The sequence below is a fragment of the Recurvomyces mirabilis genome, assembly GCF_035927965.1.
Source record: "Recurvomyces mirabilis strain CCFEE 5264 chromosome Unknown scaffold_15, whole genome shotgun sequence".
In the NCBI taxonomy this organism is placed as follows: domain Eukaryota; kingdom Fungi; phylum Ascomycota; class Dothideomycetes; order Mycosphaerellales; family Teratosphaeriaceae; genus Recurvomyces; species Recurvomyces mirabilis.
In genome coordinates, this window is record NW_027041949.1 from 558,639 (window position 1) to 578,597 (window position 19,959).

Sequence of the window (19,959 nt, forward strand, 5' to 3'; positions counted from 1 at the left end):
GGTCGTGTCATTGTATCATCTTCGTTATTAGGCACACTACTGCGGAAGATCTGACGGTGAAGCATTGGGGTATGGGGTCATCGCACGTGGATATGGTTAAGCTGTGCCCATGCCATTGGAACCCTCTCACTCCCCCCGCCTCCTCTTCCTCCCATTCCCATTCGCATTCCCCTCCCCCTCCTCCTCCCTGCTCTCATCCCCAACCCCACCCCCCTCCCCCTCCAAAAACTCATCCCCCTCCTCCCTCGCCGTGCTCTTCCGCCGAAACTGCCCGGTCCCAATCGCCACCATCTCCTCCTCACTATCACTCTCCCCCATATCCAACAACACGGGCATCCTCCACTCCCCCCCGCCCTCCCCCTCTCTGCCCCTTTCCCCCATTCCCTCTCGTTCAAGCTGTCCCTCCCGTTCAAGCTGTCCCTCATCCACCGTCAAGACATCCACGACTTCATCTTCCATATCCAGACGGCGTTTGACCAGTTCTTCTTCCGGCTGAATGTCGAATTCATCTTCCGCCTCCACGTACTCGACATTCGCCTCCACCTCGCTGAAATCCGGTGCCAAGGCGCTCCAGCGCTGCGGCGTAGTGATGCCCCAGAGGTAGATCCTTCCGCTTTCTACCCCTGTGGCGGCGACGAAGGGCCGGTGGGGATGCCATTCCACTGCTCCTAGTTCTTCTTTGGGTCCTTCCAGGATTTTGACCAGGGAGCCGTGGCCGCGTTCCCAGATGTAGATGTCGTGGTTCATGAGGGTGGAGGCCATGACGTAATCTGCGTTGCTGGAGAAGGCGACGTGGTTCCAGGAGAGGCGGTTGACGACGTCTTGGAATTTGTGCTCGACGTCGAGGTGGATTTGGTCGGGGGAGAGGGCTGGGTTGGAGAGGTCGGGGAGTTTAATGGTGCGGATGATGGTGTCGGAGGCGTTGACTAGCAAGTCCCGACCGCTGGTGCTGAGGCGGATGAGGAGGATGGGTTTGCTGCAGAGGCGGAGGGAGGAGATGGTCTGGCGGGTGGTGGTGGAGATGATGTTGAGCCAGCCTTTTGTTGTTCCCGTGATGATGTGGCTGCCGGAGGGGGTAAAGGCGGCGACGGTGGTGAAGTGCTTGGCATCTGCTTTTTCGGGGTTGGCGTCCTGTTCGTGGGGGGCTCGTAGGGGGAGATTTGGGAGGGCGTGCTGGATTGGCTTGGTGGGTGAGGTGAGGTCGGCCAGGACTGGTCGGTATTCGTAGAGGGCTGCCACGCATTGCAGATGATTCTGCGGGTGGAGTTCGGCGATGTAGACGGGTGCGCCCAGGCTGACGACGCGGACGCGACTGCCATCCTGCAAGTCCCAGAGGATGACCTTCCAGTCGATGCTGCTGCTGAGCAAATATCTCCCGCTCTTCTCCCATGACAGCGACTGGACTGTGCGACCGGTGGTGTGGCCCTTAAGCTTGCGCGCCACGCCATTTGTCTCTAGGTCGAAGATGGCGATGGTACCTTTGGCTGTTCCGGAGGCCAGGAGATCGCCTTTGTGGCTGAAGCGAAGACAGACTGCTTGGCCGGAGCTGCGAAGTCGAGCTGTGAGCACGTCTGGGATGTCTTGCGCCAAGAGGACTGGGTCGGTGAGTGGGAGGTTCATGGTGGTGATGTAGTAGTAGTAGTAGTAAAGACTGGCTGCTTCATCTACATGGAAGAAGCAAAGGGAGATAATTCGACATAAGCATTATCATTGAGGGGGGTGTATGCTACATGCCACTCCTTCCTCATCCGTCACACCTCTACTTCTTCACTGCCATGCGATGGGCACATGTGAATCTTGAGGTGGAATAATGGCTCGCGTGCGCGTGTGAGGCTCTGCGGCTGACCGTTTCGCCCGACTGACTTACACCGCGCTAAACCGCATTGAGCGGGCGGTCCTTGTTCGGCTCAAGAAGTTAGTTCTCCAGGCGGCCATCGCACCCACAGACATCCCCTCGACACATCCGCCAACACCATCGACATCGACCGGCTACTCGCGATACCGACCAGTACCGATACATACAGGATCGGGAAGACACCCACGGCTCTTTTTGCTGCTTTCCAGCGTGCGCGACAGGTGCGCCACGGCCACACGCCACGAACGACCATCACCCACCACGCGCATCTCCATATCACCACTAGCGCATCGGCGCGCCATCAAATACTAGAATAGATCGACATATCATAGTCATCATAGTGAGCGACGCGAGTGAGAGACAAGGCAGGGCGGTGTTTGAGGTGGCGGCGGGCCTCGACAGGTCGCGCGGTTGTTAGGGGTAGTGAGGTGGCGGAAGTGAGGTCAAGAGCGAAGGCAGCGACAGAACGCGCCAAAACGCGAACGACAGAGATAGTGGGACGTGACGACAGGCGAAGAAGCCACACGACTCACATTTGCACACTGCGGCAGCGCATACTCGCCCAGCAGGCAAAATGTCCAACTACCAATTCCCTCACTCCGAGGCCCCGCTCAAGACCGTGCAGGAGATCCAATTCGGCTTGTTCTCGCCCGAGGAGGTCAAGAATATGAGCGTCTGTCACATCGAGTACCCGGAGACGATGGATGAGCAGCGCATGCGGCCGCGTGAAAAAGGCCTGAACGACCCGAAACTCGGCTCGATCGATCGTGGGACGCAGTGCGCGACGTGCAAAGAGGTGCCGGAGAACTGTCCTGGTCACTTTGGTCACATCGAGCTCTCGCGGCCCGTTTTCCACGTCGGTATGTGAAGTGCATGCAATATATCACTTTTGTGGTACGATGCTAATATCACGTGACTAGGTTTCATCACCAAGATCAAGAAGATTTTGGAGTCGGTCTGCCACAACTGTGGCAAGGTCAAGACAGATGAGGTAAGTTTCTGCATTCTTTCTTGCATCAGGTAAGATGTCTTCCCTTGTCATTCTCACTGCTTACACTTTTCATTCTCAGCGCAACATACAATTTGCGCAAGCCATTCGTCTCCGCGATCCGAAACGCCGCTTCGAGGCCGTCCATCGTATCTGCAAGGCCATCAACGTGTGCGAGCCCGATGCTCCACCTGAAGATGACGGCGGTTACGGTCCCGACCCGAAGAAGGCTCTCAAGACTCAAGGCCACGGCGGTTGCGGAAACGCACAGCCGGTCATTCGCAAAGAGCAGCTTCGCCTCAACGGCACTAACAAAGCCGCCAAAGGTGATGAGGACGAAGGCGGTCAGAAGCAGGACGAGAAGTTCCAGATCACGCCGCAGTATGCGTTGAACGTCTTCCGCAACATCACGGATGTGGACCTGGCCCGCCTAGGCTTGAACGCCGATTACGCTCGGCCAGAGTGGATGATCCTCACCGTCCTGCCTGTGCCGCCACCAGCGGTTCGTCCTTCGATCTCTGTCGATGGCACACCTTCTGGTACAAGATCTGAGGATGACTTGACCTTTAAGCTTTCAGACATCATCCGCGCCAATTCCAACGTTCGTCGTTGCGAGCAAGAGGGTTCGCCACCCCACGTCACGGAAGAGTTTGTGCAGTTACTTCAGTTCCACGTTGCGACTTACATGGACAATGACATTGCTGGCGTGCCGAAGGCTGTGCAGAAGACTGGCCGACCTGTCAAGAGTATTCGTGCCCGTCTGAAGTCCAAGGAGGGTCGTCTTCGTGGCAACTTGATGGGCAAGCGTGTCGACTTCTCAGCTCGTACTGTCATCACTGGCGATCCCAATCTCGATCTCGATCAAGTCGGCGTACCACGTTCTATTGCGAGGACTCTGACTTTCCCAGAGACGGTCAATGCCTACAACATCCACAAGCTTCAGCAGCTGGTCCGTAATGGACCAAACGAGCATCCTGGTGCACGCTACGTTCTGCGCACGGAGGGTGACCGTATCGACTTGAGGCGATCAAAGAATGAGGTTCAACTGCAGTACGGCTGGAAAGTCGAGCGCCACATCGTCGATGGCGACTACATCATCTTCAACCGACAGCCTTCGCTGCACAAGGAGTCCATGATGGGTCACAGAGTCAAGGTCATGCCCTACTCCACCTTCCGACTAAACTTATCGGTCACATCACCATACAACGCCGATTTCGACGGCGATGAAATGAACTTGCACGTTCCTCAGAGCCATGAGACTCGAGCTGAGGTCATGGAATTGTGTGCTGTTCCCAAGAACATTGTCTCGCCGCAGAAGAACGGCCCTCTCATGGGTATTGTGCAGGATACCATGGCTGGTATCTACATGATGACGAAGCGCGATGTTTTCGTCGATTACAATCAGGTTATGAACATGCTGATGTGGGTTCCGAACTGGGACGGCGTTGTACCTGCTCCGGCCATCTACAAGCCGAAGCCGATGTGGACTGGAAAGCAGCTTGTCTCCATGGCTCTGCCCGCAGGTCTGAACCTGTTGCGAACCGAGAAGGGCGAAAAGGCGACCGCGAACATTCCATACCTTGAGAAGACTGGACTGCTTGTGCAGAACGGTGAACTCGTCTTGGGTCGCATGGTCAAGAAGATTGTCGGTGCTTCGCAAGGTGGTGTGGTGCACTACATCTTCAACGATAACGAGAAGGATGGCCCTCGCGCTGCTGTGGACTTCTTCAACGCTGCGCAGCGTATTGTCTGCTACTGGCTTCTACACAACGGCTTCAGCGTCGGTATTGGCGACACCGTTCCTGGACCTGAGATGGCCGCTGATATCGAAGCGGCTGTCAATAAGGAGAAGGCGCAGCTGGTCGAGCTCGTGCAGGATGTTGAGAACAATAATCTGGAGACTTTGCCTGGTATGACGATCCGCGAGACATTCGAGTCGAAGGCGAAGGCTTTCCTCGATAATGCTCGTAATTACGCGGGTGATATTGCTTTCAATGGCATGAAGGGCTGCAACAATGTCGGCGTTATGGTGCAGTCTGGATCCAAGGGTTCGTCGACCAACGTCTCACAGATGACTGGTGCCGTCGGCCAGCAGTCTTTGGAAGGCAAGCGTCTACCTTTCGGCTTCAAGTACAGGACTCTGCCGCATTTCCCCAAGGACGACTATTCTCCCGCCTCGAGGGGTTTCGTCGAGAACTCCTACCTTCGTGGTCTCACGCCTCAGGAATTCTTTTTCCATGCCATGGGTGGTCGTGAGGGTCTGATCGATACCGCTGTCAAGACTGCCGAGACGGGATATATCCAGCGTCGTTTGGTCAAGGCTTTGGAAGAAGTCATGGTCAAGTACGACGGTACTGTGCGCAATTCGCTGGGCGATATCGTGCAGTTCGTCTACGGCGAGGATGGTCTGGACGCCATGTTCATCGAACCCCAATCCCTCGACATCATCAAGGCTAGTGATGCGCAGTTTGAGAAGCAGTACAAGCTTGATGTCATCAGCGCTACTTCGAAGGACTTGATGCTCACGAGTGAGATGCTGGAGATGGCGGATGAGATTCGCGGCGATGTCGACGTCCAGGATCTGTTCGATCAGGAGTTCGAGCGGATTTTGAATGATCGCGAGAAGGTGCGCAAGGGGCTGGATCCGAACGAGGGCGAGGATCAGAGCAAGCAGCTTCCGCTCAATATTGATCGGATGATTCGGAATGCCAAGGATAAGTTCAAGATCAAGGATGGGGCGAGGAGTAATTTGGATCCGAAGTATGCTATTCCTAAGGTCAAGGAGATGATGGATCGCCTGATTATTGTGCGAGGTGATGATCCGCTGTCGTTGGAGGCTGATCTCAACGCTACCCTATTGTGCAAGGCCAACTTTCGGTCGCGATTGGCGTTCAAGCGCATCACGAAGGATGATTCATTGACCAAGGACGCTTTTGACAACATCCTGGGAGATCTCGAGAGCCGCTTCTCTCGCGCTTTGGCTAGTCCGGGCGAGATGGTCGGTGTGCTTGCCGCGCAGTCCATTGGCGAACCGGCCACGCAGATGACGCTCAACACCTTCCATCTGGCTGGTGTGACCGCCAAGACGACCACCAAGGGTGTGCCGCGTCTGAAGGAGATTCTGAACGTGGCCGAGAATCTCAAGACGCCGCAGATGAAGGTGTATCAGCTCGAGGGGGCCAAGTCGAGCCAGGAGTCTTGCAAGAATTTGCGCAGTGATATCGAGTATACTTCGCTTAGGAGCGTGACGGAGGAGACGGAGATTTACTTTGATCCGGAGATTCAGAGTACGGTTATCGAGGCTGATAAGGATATGGTGGAGAGTTATTTTATTATCCCTGAGGATATTGACACGAGCGATGCGCAGAGCAAATGGATGTTGCGTGTGGTTTTGGGTCGCCGACAACTTCTGGACAAGGGCCTCAGTGTCTCGGACGTCGCGGCTGCTATCAAGGCTGAGTTCCCGGGCTCCATCGCCGTCATTTTCTCGGATGATAATGCTGATGAGCAGGTTGTTCGTATCCGGTTGGTTAACCAGGATAGCAAGGATGACGAGGAGGAGAATGATCCGCCGGAGGACACGCTCAAGCGGTTCGAGAATTTCATGCTGGACAAGGTCTCCCTTCGCGGCGTCCCGGGTGTCCGTAAGGCTTTCGTCAGCAGCGAGACGAATCATTATATCAAGCCTGACGGGTCCATTGTCGCCAGCCGAGCGGATGAGAATTGCAAGGAGTGGTACCTCGATACCGATGGGTTCAATCTCCGCAAGACGCTGGCTGTGGAGGGCGTGGATCCGCATCGCACGACTTGCAATCATTTTGGCGAAATCTTTAAGGTCTTTGGGATTGAAGCCACGCGTGCGGCGCTGCTCAGGGAGTTGGCGGCTGTGTTGACTGGTGATGGCAGTTATGTCAATTACAGACATATGGCCATCTTATGCGACGTCATGTGTGCCCGCGGCACGCTCATGGCGGTCACGAGACACGGCATCAATCGCTCGGATACCGGTGCGCTGATGCGGTGTTCCTTTGAGGAAACGGTGGAGATTCTGTTCGAGGCCGCTTCGAGTGGTGAGTTGGATGACTGTAGGGGTGTTTCGGAGAATATTATCTTGGGTCAGCTTGCGCCGAGTGGGACGGGCGAGTTTGATATTCTGCTTGATCAGGAGATGTTGAAGACGGTTGTTTCCGCTGTTAGGCCGATGGGCGTTTCGATGGCGGCGGCGGGGAATCCGATGGATGGTGCTGCTACGCCTTATGATACTGGGTCGCCGCTTGCTGAGGGTGGGTATGCGAATGGGGCTGGTGGACCGGATTATAGCGCTTCGTTCTCGCCTATTATCGATGCGGGGCAGGCGGATGGTGGTTCGGGGGGGCTGACGAACTATGGTGGTGGTGGGTTTGGTGGGGCGAGTCCTTACTCTGGTGGCATGTCCCCTGGTTATGCTCCAACGAGTCCTTTCAGCAGCGGCATGAGCCCGACCAGCCCGGGATATGGGTACTCGCCTACTTCGCCAGCGGGCTACTCGCCCACCTCTCCTGGTTTCGACGGCATTACGTCACCAGCCTACCAGGTCACGAGCCCGAGGTTCTCGCCGGCCAGTCCGGCCTACACGCCTACATCGCCCACTTACTCGCCCACCTCCCCGGCGTATGGCGGCGGCAACAAGGTCTCGCCCACCTCGCCTTCATACTCGCCTACTTCACCCTCATACTCACCCACCTCACCCTCCTACTCCCCAACCTCGCCAACCTACTCCCCTACCTCCCCCGCCGGTCACGGCGGCGGCCGTCTAGCTCCCGGCTCCGCCACAAGCCCGAAGTACTCCCCCACCTCCCCACAATACTCGCCTACTTCCCCGGCTTACTCGCCCACATCACCCCAATACTCGCCCACCAGCCCTAAGTACGGCGGCGGCGGAGCAGGTGCGGGTGGTATGAGCCAGAGCACGAGCCCGACTAGCCCGAGCTACTCCCCTACCAGTCCCGTCTACAGCCCTACCAGCCCGGCGCATAATTCTTACTCCCCTACCAGCCCTAGGGATGATAGGAACGGGAATGGGAATGGCGCGACTACTACGGAGTTCAGTCCTACTAGTCCTCAGTATTCGCCTAAGTAGGTCCCGCTTCATGCAAGGCAGTCGTGATACACAGCTGACCCGTGACCTTAGTTCACCGAGAGATGATCATTAACGATCTCGCCGAACCGGACAAGCACGAACGTTCTCTTTGCTGAGCTCACGTTAGCTGTTCTTTTACGGCTTGATGTACACATCTGCTTCACGGTTCCTGGGCGCCTTACGGGACGGAAGTACTTCTTGATGCGATTGTTGATTCGGTATTGTATAGTATTGTTCTTGTTCTTGCTTGGAGTTTTCTGCGAACTGCAACTTCATCACGCCAATGAGAAAAAAGAGGGTTGTTTGCTTGCTTGCTTACTTGCTTGTTGAGAGGAAGGTTTTGCTTGGGCATTAGCGTGGGTTTTCGTGCGCGAGGATGGAAGCATTGGGTTGGCGTGGCGTTTGATGGGTCTGGTTGTTGCTCGATATACAAGTTCGATGCGCGCGCGTGTGTACGCTGCTGCGCGAGTCAAGAGAAGAGATGGGAGGCGGGTTAAAGTGGTTTGGTATAGATTGTTTGCGTTGGTTGATGGTGGAGGTAGGAGCAGGAGGGTGAGGAAGGAGAAGGGAAAGGAGAGCGGGCGGTTTTGCTCTGTGTGTTTTCAGGCGAAAGAAATTGGGCGGTGGCTGGAGGTGGGAGGGTGGTCGTCTTCGTCTTGGCCAGATTGTGAAGATGTGGCGGATTGGTGATACCCAGAAGAGTATCACCAGACGAGTTGAGACGGGTCAGCTTGCTTGTCTTTCCGTCGCGGGTAGATGCAAGACCGAGCAGTATGAGATTAGTATGAGGTCCGCAAAAGAAAGTGGAAATCACTCATGATTTTGCGTGCACTGCACACGGTACACTTCTATTCGCATTATTCATACTGCGTTTGTTCTGGTTCTTGACTCGATGGTGCGGATGTTAATAGCTTTCAAGGCTACAACAGACACATCGACGCACGTCACAGGTGATTTATCATTCCTCTTTCTGAGCTGGCCGTAGAGTTGGAGAATGCAGAGATCGTTTTATTTTCCGGGCTGGGCTACGTGGACTACAAGGACTGGTGAAGGTCTAGGGCATCGTCGTGGGCAAAATTACATGATGAATGCTGAAGCGGTGACACAGCATTTACCATCACACATATGCCTGGAGCTAGGACGTCGATTATGTTCGAGAGCAATTCCGCAACGAGGCAACGAGATCAATATGCTTTGGGATGGCGTGGAACGTGAAGGGATCATTGCCTGTCCCACTTTCGTCAGCCTGGACACTGGTGCGAGACTGATTCATGGTGAGAGGCTGGTGATGGACGACGTGCGCTCACCCGGCCTCCGACGTCCGTCACATCTGCTAAGAAGCCTCCCGGTTTCCTTTGAAACCGGCTCAAGACTAGAGGACTCGCATCTGCCAGAACTGCCGCGAGCCAGATGAAAACGCCAACAGGAGTTTTATGGACTAATCATACAGTTTTCATCCTGACAGTACTTGGTCAAAATTGACTGACATCTCGGGAAACCTCATTGTCGTATGTCGTACTCTGCAAAGTCAACTTACCACCCAACATGCCTGGATATTATGCCGGTTTCCTATTGCTCGTTCCACTAGTGGTAAGTACAAACCTAACCATAACGACCTTCAGTCTGATAACTCAGCAGGGCATCATCGCTTGCCTTTCCAACCTATTCTATAACGTCTATCTACACCCCTTACGATCCTGCGCCGGCCCAAAACTATGGGCCGCAAGCAGACTTCCCTGGTGTTGGTACCAGCATCGCGGCATGCTGCAGTACAAGCTACTCGAGCTCCACAAGAAATACGGTCATGCCGTGCGAATTGCGCCGAACGAGCTTTCCTTCACGACAGAAACAGCCTGGAGAACGATCTACGGGCAACGGTCGGCGGAGATGTCCAAGGATCCTATCTTCTCGTTGCTCACGCCCACGGGCGTGCAGAGTGCGTCCTTTCGAGTCCGAGGCAGAGGCAATGTGTGAAGGCTGATGGCCAACAGATATAATGGTGGCGGATCGCGAGACCCATAATCGACAACGAAGGCTGCTATCTCATGCCTTCTCCGAGAAAGCATTGCGGGAGCAGGAAAGCCTGATACAGATGCATATCAGCAAACTAATTGAACAGCTGGAAAGCCGGTCGCCCTCTGGTAACGTTGACTTGGTGTCATGGCTCAATTTCCTGAGTATGTGTGCCGTCTTTCACTTCTTTATGTCAGGCTAACCCGTGACATAGCCTTCGACCTAGTAGGGGATATGTGCTTCGGTGAGAACTTCGGCTGCTTGGACAAAGGCGAATACGATCCGTTCGTCCGTGCCATTCAGGGTATGGCCACCGAACTTACCTACACCCAGATGTACAAGTACTGGCATCTTGATGGTCTTCGCCGGTACGTGGTGTCCAAGAAATCAGTCGGCAAACGTATGGAGAACGTCAAGCGTGCCATGATGGCTGTCGGTCGACGAATGCAGCGCGAGACCACTCGCAAAGATTTCATGCATTATATCATGGCCGCCAACGACGAAAAAGGCATGTCGCCGCAAGAGATCCATGTCAATGCCTTATCGCTCAACATTGCCGGATCAGAGTCCTCAGCAACCGCGTTATGCGGTATCATCTTCCTGCTCTTGACCAACCCCGCATGCTACAACCGACTTGTGGAAGAGATCAGAGGTGCTTATGACTCCGAAGAAGACATCACCATACTGAAGTCGCATGATCTGTCGTATATGGATGCCGTGATTTCTGAGTCGCTTCGCCTCTATCCGCCAGTGGCGATCACCATGCCACGACGTACGCCAGTAGGTGGTGAAACGATCGACGACATCTCGGTACCCGCAGACATGACTGTTGGCGTTCACCACTACTCCACATATCGACACCCTGACAACTTCCACCAGCCGGAGCAATTCTTGCCGGAGCGATGGCTCGCTGCCATGCGCACATCACCGCCTTTCCAGAACGACCGACGAGAATGTGTCCAGCCGTTCTCCTTCGGTCCTCGGAACTGCCTTGGAAAGAACCTTGCTCGAGCTGAGATCCGTTTGACGTTGAGTAGACTGCTGTGGCGCTTCGATGTGCGGTTGCAGTCTGGTCAGATGAACTGGCTGAAGTCGCAGCGTTTGCAAGGGTTCTGGCAGAAGCCGCCGTTGCTGTGTACATTAACGCAGGTGAAGCGAACGTGAGAAGTACCCTCGTATGCTAGGAGATTCGACTTCAGAGCACGTTATGGTGAGCAGTCGGGTCTACAGGGCAAGGCACTAAGTACTTTCAGACCCGCCATCGTGATCCGGGATCCTTGCGTTCTCGTAGTTTGATAAGTGCGATAGCACTGCTGCAGCGGGATGAGAAAATTGTTCAGCATCACGTTCTCTGGTGAGTTCATACAAGCTGATCATGGTAGGTGTTAGGTCGCTGATATAGCACGATGATGCGTTGGAGGATCAAAATGAGGTACATCGAGAGTGCAGTCGCATAGGGTTTTGCGCTGCACAGGTCTGTGCTAGCCATCCTTGTCAACACGTTCGTCATCTGTCGCTACAGTCTCGACAGCCTTCGCGTCATCACCATCTTTTCCAATCGCATCCATGTTGACTTTCTTCCACTCGGCGGCGAAGCTGAACAGAAATGCCAATCCGCCAGATGCAAGGGCCAGAGCATACGCGCTACGTAGTGCTTGCAGATATGCAGCAAGTACGTTGTCCAGATCTTGATTAGAGAACAGCTCGCCAAGATTCGCCGCACCTCCTTCGCCGAAGAGGATGCTGGAATCCACACCTGGGGCGCGACTTGCAATCGCTCTTTTGAGCTGGTTTGCGAAGACGCTGTTCGCTGCCGAGATAAAGAAGGCGCCGCTGATAGTTTGGAAGACTATGACCATTGTCAACGCAACCCACTTTCCATTTTAGCAGAGAGGAACATACACAGCACTGTGGCAGTCGCTGTCGCAATATCGCTGTAGTGCACGGCAGCTTGCGCCGCAATGATAGATCCTTGGCCGGACAGACCCATGCCTGCCCCGAGGAGAATTTGGTAACCGATCCAGCAGCCTATCGACGTGTGCACATCCCATGTGTAGATCAGGCCTGCTGCGAGGGCGGTCATGCCAGAACCTAACATGAGAAGTGGCTTGTAGTATCCTGTCTTCTTGATAATACCACCAGCGACAAGTGCAAATATGGCTGGTCAATGTTAGCGGAGGGCTTCTACAGGGAAAAGAACCTGCAACTGACATAAAGGAAGCACAAGAGCAAGCGTCCGGATACCACTGTTAATCGCAGAGGCTCCCGTAACGCTCTGAAAATATAGTGGTATGAAGTAGATCATGATCGAGTAATTGCCTGTGAGACTGGTAGCCACGCCCAATCAGCTTATCGAACTCTCTGTTCTCCATCCTATTCAAGCAGTTGCAAGCTGCTGTACTAGCTCAGAGCTGAGCTAGTCTTGGCAGGCTGGCAGAACGTTTCGAGCGGTGTGCACTTACAAGAAGACGAATGGAGCAGCAGCAGCTATAGCTCGAATCCTCAAAAGGCGTCGTTGGAGCAAGGCGTTGTCGCCACACCATTGGTCCCAGGCTACGCCAGCCCCGAGAAGTAAGACGAAGCCAACCAAGACGCCGATGACTGTTGGGTCACTCCAGCTCTTGGTCTGCCCACCATATTGTAGTGCTAGCAGGTAGCATATAAGTGCCGCACACCAAAGTACATAGGTCAATGGATTCAGGTGCCTCAGCTTCTCTGACGCTGGTATCGAGGATCGAGATTTCTCAGGAGTGCGATAGCCAAGAAACACGGCTGCAAATGCAAGACCACCAATGGGTAGATTGATCCAGAAACTGTTTCCAATTAGTGGGTGTGGGTCTGCGAAAGAGGGTGGTGATCACACTGACCACCAACGCCAGGTCGTCTTCGAAGTCAGAGCGCCACCTATGATTGGTCCAAGAGCAGACGATATCGTGTAGCAAGCGCCCAGCATACCTAGGAAGATTGGGCGTCTCTTAGGCGAAGCAGCGAAGCCGATGATGATGTTGCCGCCCGCTTGGAGTCCCGCAGCACCGACGCCTGCGATGGCCCGTCCGACGATCAGCGCCGTAGCGTTCGGCGAGGTTGCTGACTGCAGTCAGTGATGATATGACTCCGAGATAGAATCCGCGACCTTACCGCAGATGAGACTGCCCAGCTCGAAAAGTGCAATCGCGCCCAGGAAGTCGACCTTGATAGGGTAATAGCGATAGACCTTGCCCCAGACGATATTCGAAGCTCCGGTCAGAAAGTAGACGGATCCGAACTGTGTCCAGTCAACATGAGCACTGCGCCTTGATCTCTATTTGCAATCAATATTTACCCAGCCTATGGAGCCTAGGGCATGGAAATCGTCAACGATAGATGGAATTGCTGTGGATACTATTGTGCCGTCGAGCCCGCCAAGTACGACACTTGTTCCGACCGAAGCCATGGTGAACACAAGCCTCAGTCCATGAGGATAGTCATCCTTCGCGACGACTGGGTGATTATCACCACGTAGAGTTTCTTTCGACCCAGGTTCGACTGGGCGATCTCGTGTGAGGTCTGTCGGTGACTCGGTCGAAGAGGACTGAACCGACTGCCTAGCCAGACATGAAGTATGCAATCGCGGCATGCTTCTGGAAACGTATGTGCAGTTCGAGCTGGACCCTTTGTGATCGATTCGAAACCAGTGGCTGAGCGGAGATCTTGTGCGCGATGCTAGTCCGCAGGTAACAGAGTTAATCACCATCCTTCCGAACGGAACAACGCTGTTCGACGGCCTGAGGAATGTGTCATCGCAGGCCACGGCCAGCCGAACCTACAGACGGATCATGATCATGCTAGACAAGATTCTCGGCCCTCGGAACCCGGTCAAGCGAGGCGAAGACATGCGGCTGACAAGTCATTCAAGCTTGGTGAAAGTGATTATGCCGGTGTCTTGTTATAGCCAAAATTGGTGCGTGATACATTTGCAGTTGCGGGATCCGCACCCGTGATTGTGGGAGCGTCGGTCAAAAAGAAAATATTTGGCTTTTGCAATAGCACGGTTCGAACGTATATTTCGTAGGGAGGTTTCCTGTCCTGCACACACAACGATCGTTCTGGTGATCTTTCGCACCTAACTTGTATAGTCTTTCATTATGTTTGGACCATCAGAGTTGGCCTTTTGCCTGCTCGCTATCTCCGGCGTTGTATCAGCATCCAACAACAGTGCGTCTCAATTCGACCCTTGTTCATATGCTGCTGCCGACGTCCTGGTTCGTGATGTCATCGTCATTGGTGGCGGCGCTTCTGGGACTTATGGAGCCATTGCATTGAAAGATGCCGGTCGAAGTGTCGCTGTTGTGGAGAAGCAGGGCAACTTTGGCGGGCACGTCAACACAGTAAGTCGTCTGCCCATCGATCCAGCTACCGCCAGGTCGCCAATGATGCCAATTCGCTGATGGGAATAGTACAACGACGCTGCAACCGGTCTCGCCCTTGAGTATGGCGTCCAAGGATACAGCAACGACAGCATCACCCGCGCTTTCTTCGAGCGCTTCAACGTACCCTTCATCCCACTCTTCGCTGGGGTCGCACAGCTCGTAGAGGACTTCAATATAGGCAAGAACGTTACGCCCGTGACTGGGAACAGCATCCTGACCTGGTCCAATTTCACCAATGCCTACTACCCGGATCCCGCGCTTGGTGTGCATCTGCCATCTCCAGTGCCGGAAGACCTGTTGCTGCCGTTCCGAGACTTCATTAAAAAGTACCATATCGAAGATGCCGCGTTCTTGATCTGGTCGATAAGTGGACCAACGGACAACCTGCTCGATCAACTGACGCTCTATGTCGTGCTCGGCGCCAATGCTGCATCCGCTCCTATCCCTGGCGGAGCGCCATATATCCCCGAAGTCGCGACTCGAAACAACTCCGAGGTGTACGGCAAGGCTCAAGTAGAGCTCGGCAAAAGCGCTCTCCTTAACAGCCAAGTCGTAGCCTCCCAGCGCTCGAACAAAAGTGTGAAACTCGTTGTCCAATCTGGATCTTCCAAAAAACTGCTCATAGCCTCGCAAGTCCTGTATAGCGCGCCAATCATCCTAGACAACCTGAACACCTTCGATCTCGATAGTCGTGAGCACGATATCTTCAAAGAAGTCTACTATACCGCTTGGTACACCACCCTTGTGACCGACACTGGGTTAGCGCCAGGCTACTCATATGAGAACGCCGCCAACAATACACTTTACAACATTCCCATCGAGCCATATACCTTCCACATCGGTCCCTCCCGTATCAACACGACCTTCTATGCTTTCTACGGCGCGACCCACGCGACCTCAGAGGCTGATGTCCGGGCGGCGATAACCCAGAATATCCGTACGCTCTCCGGCAACACTTCCAGTCCAAAGATACTAGCCTTCGCCAGTCACACGCCCTTCAAACAGTTGGTATCTGCAGATGCCATCAGGGCAGGCTTCTATGACAAGCTGAATGCATTGCAAGGATATCGTGGTATGTTCTATACGGGTAATGCGTTGGATGTTTCGGGCTCGAGCAGCTTGTACAATTTCACTCAGCATTTGGTCCCGGGAATCCAGAAGGCTGTTGCGGCGAATAAGGTGCCTGCGGATGCTGGCAAATGCAAGCGTGGATGGTGATCATTGTTGAGGGGACGTGTTATCAGTAGGCCGTTGTGCGTGTGTCTGTCAGTGGAAATATGTGTACGTACTGCTTGCCAATGGTTGTTGCACTGAATATCAGTCTCAAAAAGCAGTCATGAATACTGCAAGGTTGTGAGCGGTATGCCTGTAAAAGTCTGGCAGTGACCCAGTATGGGCATACTTGGAGCTCGAGACTGATCTCGGCCTCCGTGCCCGTCGCAGGCTGCTGTCTATGTTAGCATGACCTTCGCTCCATAGGAGCATGATCGAGTTGACTCTGAACAGGTGTTTCCCTAAAAGATTGTCTGGTATCCATAAACGTTATTCGCGATCGTCAAGGCGACTATCAACATGCAGAACGGAAGCTCACCACCGTGGCCTGTACCGTCCACGACTGAGCCACTATTCGGCCTGTGGCAACCAAATCTATCCCTGAAACATCTTTTCTACGGCGAGGGCTGTGTCCGAACCTACCTACTGAATACACTACCGTCCCCCGAATCAAAGGTCTGCATCATCACAGGGCGATCGCTGGCGGAGAAGACACCAGTAATCCGCAAGCTTGAGGTACTGCTGGGTATGCACCACGCCATCACGATCTCGAATATTCGACAGCACGGTCCCTCCATCGACGTCGACGCTGCGCTGCAGACAGTGCTGCAGGATGATTTGATCGATACGTTGATCTCTGTAGGTGGTGGCTCGCCTATCGATACAGCCAAGTCGATAGCATATCGTGTATCAGAGGCCAGGAACGGGAAGTGGTTGCATCACATTGCCATCCCAACAACGCTCAGTGCGGCCGAATGTACACCTGGTGGTGGTTATACCAAGCCAGATGGTGAGTGGACAGGCATTCAACCAACCCATGCGACATCTGTTGACCGCTGACGTGCTCCTTGCCAGGCGTCAAGGTGGGTTTCATGGCTCCAGAAATGGCCGTCCGTTCCATTTTTTACGATCCCTACTTCGCCGCCTACACACCCACACAGCTATGGCTCACCACCGGCATGCGCGCGATGGATCATGCCGTCGAGTGCTTCTACCATCCCTATGGCTCAGAGGTGTGGAAAGTGCAATCATTGTGGGCTGCACAGACCCTCTTCGAGTATCTTCCCAGAGCCCGCGATAGCCACCCGAACGATCGCCGCACAACTGTCATGTTACAGCTGGCGGCGTTCATGAGCTCGGGTTTGAAGGGCGGCAACCTTCGAGGTGGCATGGGGCTCTCGCACAGCCTGGGACACGCACTGGGCTCGCCCTACGGCCTGCCTCATGGTGTCACATCATGCTTGACGTTGGGACGAGTAGTGCAACTCAAGGCGCGGGGGTCGGAGACGGACGCGCAGCAGATCGCACGACTCTTGCCGGCCGTGGGTGGAGGGGCGACGGGGAATGTGCAAGCAGATGCTCTGATGGTGGGAGCGCGCATTCTTGAGCTCGTCGGTCGACTAGGCATCGCGCCAAGCAGTCTGACCGCTTTGGGTGTAGCTCAAGAGCAGATTCCCATCATCACGAGTCGCGCTTGTGGTGGCGTGAAAGACGGACCTTTTTATGATTCTGTTTTGGACCTTGTGAGCACGTTGTTCTAGCCATCCTAGGTGTATGTTGATCTCATCAAATAGAGATATCTGCGGCTCGTGACCGACCTATGAACGTCAATATCAAGTCGGGCTCACCATGACTGTCCAGCACGGCGACACGGCGTCCGTCTCCCACTCTCTTTGGTTGCTTGCTCTCATCCGGGACGATAGCAGCAATGCCTCCTACTCTTGATTCCACCTTGGACTATGGTTCAACCTCCTCGATCACTCGTAAATGGACTACTTTGTTCGCCTTACACGCAACTTGTCGAGGGCAGGCTCACGATTGACATTCTCCCACTCCACTCTACTGTGCCGCAACAGCGCACGCCCCATGTCTAGTCAGATAGATCCCATACTGAAGTCTATCAACGACACCAAAGCTCAATATGTGCGACTGGGAAGGTCTGGACTACACGTCTCCGTGCCGATTCTGGGCACCATGTCTTTAGGGCACAAGGATTGGCAGCCATGGGTCGTGGAAGAGGAGCAGGCTTTGCCATTATTGAAAGTCGCTTATGACAGAGGCGTCAATACTTGGGAGTACGACACATGATAGCACGACCCGCGTCAGGGGACTGACCCATCATAGTACTGCCAATGTCTACAGCAATGGCGTCAGCGAGGAACTCATTGGCAAGGCTAGTCACCTACGTTGTCTCTTACCACTATTAGCTAGACTGACTGGACGCAGGCTATCAGAAAATACAGCATTCCACGCGAGGACCTGGTCATCCTCACCAAGTGCTCTTCGTGGGTGGGCAACTCGCCAGACTCCAAAGCATATATGTTTCGTGAGGAGTGCAACCAAAGCAAAGACTATGTCAACAAAGGCGGACTATCAAGAAAAGCCATCTTCTCTGCCGTAGATGCAAGTCTGCAGCGCATGGGAATTGAATACATCGACCTACTACAAATTCATCGTTTCGATGCCAACACGCCCATGGAGGAGACATTGGAAGCTTTGCACAGCTTAATAAAAAGCGGGAAAGTGAGATACATTGGTGCTTCGAGCATGTGGGTCCGTGAAAAGACCACTCTGAAACACTACACAAAAGCCCTACTGACCTTCCATCACAGACGTACCAATTCGCCACCATGCAGCACATAGCGGAGAAGCACAATTGGACGAAGTTCATCAGCATGCAGAACCACTACAACCTCCTCTACCGTGAAGAAGAGCGGGAGATGAACCGCTTCTGCAACGAGACGGGCGTTGGCCTGATCCCTTGGTCCCCACTATGTCGTGGTCATCTCGCACGACCGCCGACCACCCCGATAACGTCGATCCGTACAACGTCGGAGGAAAAAATGAAATCGTTCTTGCAAACGGGGTACGCCGATAAAGACCAGGAGATAATTCGAAGGGTTCACGAATTGGCTGAGAAGAAAGGGTGGTCGATGAGCAACGTAGCGTTGGCGTGGCTCAATCGTAGAGTGACAAGTCCGATCATCGGGTGTAGTGGTATCGAGCGCCTGGATGATGCGTTGGCGGTCAGAGGGAAGGTGTTGACTGCGGACGAGGAAAAGTATCTTGAGGAGCTTTATGTCGCTCGCGATATTTCCGGACACAACTAGATCATGGCAGTCGGACGATGCAAGAAAGGCATGCCATCATTTTATACGCTTTATTGTTGGGGACAGACATCTATCAGTGATAAGCTCGCAAACTTTGCCAATGACTAGTCGCAGGGGTCGTCTCATGACACCATGACTTCGCAGCAGGCGTAACATGACTGATATAAAGAGACACACAGTTTACGAAACGCTCAGTAGAGGTTACTGACAATTGCACACCAGCACAAGCCTACATAGTAATCTACTCACTCCTGGATCAACTTCCCATCCGCCACATGACGCTCGAACCAGCCAAACGACATCATCGTCCCAGGTCCATCCGCGAAATTGACATGGTCCGGGTTGACGACGTTCATGTAGTGTGGGTCATCCTTGACGTTGATGTAATCCTGCACATCTCGGAACACGATCTGGACGAATGCGTCGTACGGCGAACGATTGACCGATGGCAGATTTGGAAAAAGCTTGTCGAGATCTTGCACCATGGGGGAGGTGTTGTGTTGCTGTAGAAGAGTGGTATCAGCACGAAGGGTAACGGCCGATGGTACGATGTGCTTACCATCGTGTAGTCGACGATCTTGTTCTTCACTAGGAGGTCGTTGAGATGCCCGGCGTGCTTTTGCGAGATGTAGTCATGGTAGGCCGATCTGAGCGAACGTATTGGTTAGTCTTTCCTCAACAATGAGGTCACGTATTACTTGCTCTTCCATGCCAGGCTTGCGTTTGGCGCAGATTGTCACTGCGAAGAGTCTTTCGAGTTGAGGCATGATGTCGAGCCCAAGTCGGTTTGCTGGAATGAACGTGTGAGGTTTGGAGCCGATATGGTAGACTGATGTCGAGATCCGCTGTTGGCAAGCAGGACATCAACGAGTATGCTCATCTGTCGTGTCCATTACGGATGAGGAGCGTCATGGATCTGCCATATCTTCCCATGAGTGCTCGAGAGTACGACCTTCGTTGCGGGAGCCGGAGGACCGAGCACTCTGAACCGCAGCGAGGATGCAATTTCTTGATTTCTGGCGATATACAATGGTACTAAGCTGGCATGACCAGGATAGTTCTCGCCACGCAGCTGCTGCGGCGGCCGACAAAATTCAACGAGGTTGAAGGTGTATGAACATCGACAAACCTTGATGTGAAATGCATGTAATATGACTTTAACTTCGCTCTTAGATGATCATCCTTGATGAAGT

At 53.9% G+C, this 19,959-nt stretch overlaps 9 protein-coding genes across 9 annotated transcripts; 6 read left to right on the plus strand and 3 right to left on the minus strand.

Moving 5' to 3' along the window:
- Positions 1-126: 126 nt before the first annotated feature.
- On the minus strand, positions 127-1,620 carry SWD1 (chromatin binding protein; the record flags this gene model as incomplete). Its single annotated transcript, XM_064838874.1, has 1 exon — positions 127-1,620. One exon carries the CDS (start codon positions 1,618-1,620, stop codon positions 127-129), a length of 1,494 nt encoding a protein of 497 aa, XP_064693699.1.
- Positions 1,621-2,429: 809 nt separating this feature from the next.
- Positions 2,430-7,962, plus strand: RPO21 (DNA-directed RNA polymerase II subunit RPB1; the record flags this gene model as incomplete). The annotated part of the gene is made up of 3 exons (XM_064838875.1): positions 2,430-2,715; positions 2,776-2,846; positions 2,926-7,962. 3 exons carry the CDS (start codon positions 2,430-2,432, stop codon positions 7,960-7,962), a joined length of 5,394 nt encoding a protein of 1,797 aa, XP_064693700.1.
- A 1,545-nt stretch (positions 7,963-9,507) lies between these two features.
- Positions 9,508-9,936, plus strand: LTS14_006178 (uncharacterized protein; the record flags this gene model as incomplete). Its single annotated transcript, XM_064838876.1, has 2 exons — positions 9,508-9,552; positions 9,601-9,936. The coding sequence occupies 2 exons, from the start codon at positions 9,508-9,510 to the stop codon at positions 9,934-9,936; spliced, it is 381 nt and encodes a 126-aa protein (XP_064693701.1).
- A 22-nt stretch (positions 9,937-9,958) lies between these two features.
- LTS14_006179 (uncharacterized protein) lies at positions 9,959-11,139 on the plus strand (the record flags this gene model as incomplete). Its single annotated transcript, XM_064838877.1, has 2 exons — positions 9,959-10,139; positions 10,190-11,139. The coding sequence occupies 2 exons, from the start codon at positions 9,959-9,961 to the stop codon at positions 11,137-11,139; spliced, it is 1,131 nt and encodes a 376-aa protein (XP_064693702.1).
- Positions 11,140-11,456: 317 nt separating this feature from the next.
- Positions 11,457-13,408, minus strand: LTS14_006180 (uncharacterized protein; the record flags this gene model as incomplete). The annotated part of the gene is made up of 7 exons (XM_064838878.1): positions 11,457-11,824; positions 11,878-12,135; positions 12,187-12,302; positions 12,438-12,788; positions 12,843-13,062; positions 13,114-13,276; positions 13,298-13,408. The coding sequence occupies 7 exons, from the start codon at positions 13,406-13,408 to the stop codon at positions 11,457-11,459; spliced, it is 1,587 nt and encodes a 528-aa protein (XP_064693703.1).
- A 691-nt stretch (positions 13,409-14,099) lies between these two features.
- On the plus strand, positions 14,100-15,602 carry LTS14_006181 (uncharacterized protein; the record flags this gene model as incomplete). The annotated part of the gene is made up of 2 exons (XM_064838879.1): positions 14,100-14,342; positions 14,412-15,602. The coding sequence occupies 2 exons, from the start codon at positions 14,100-14,102 to the stop codon at positions 15,600-15,602; spliced, it is 1,434 nt and encodes a 477-aa protein (XP_064693704.1).
- Positions 15,603-15,956: 354 nt separating this feature from the next.
- On the plus strand, positions 15,957-17,197 carry LTS14_006182 (uncharacterized protein; the record flags this gene model as incomplete). The annotated part of the gene is made up of 2 exons (XM_064838880.1): positions 15,957-16,446; positions 16,512-17,197. 2 exons carry the CDS (start codon positions 15,957-15,959, stop codon positions 17,195-17,197), a joined length of 1,176 nt encoding a protein of 391 aa, XP_064693705.1.
- A 433-nt stretch (positions 17,198-17,630) lies between these two features.
- Positions 17,631-18,766, plus strand: LTS14_006183 (uncharacterized protein; the record flags this gene model as incomplete). Its single annotated transcript, XM_064838881.1, has 4 exons — positions 17,631-17,731; positions 17,781-17,829; positions 17,883-18,209; positions 18,269-18,766. 4 exons carry the CDS (start codon positions 17,631-17,633, stop codon positions 18,764-18,766), a joined length of 975 nt encoding a protein of 324 aa, XP_064693706.1.
- A 245-nt stretch (positions 18,767-19,011) lies between these two features.
- On the minus strand, positions 19,012-19,533 carry LTS14_006184 (uncharacterized protein; the record flags this gene model as incomplete). Its single annotated transcript, XM_064838882.1, has 3 exons — positions 19,012-19,269; positions 19,326-19,413; positions 19,469-19,533. The coding sequence occupies 3 exons, from the start codon at positions 19,531-19,533 to the stop codon at positions 19,012-19,014; spliced, it is 411 nt and encodes a 136-aa protein (XP_064693707.1).
- Positions 19,534-19,959: the final 426 nt, after the last annotated feature.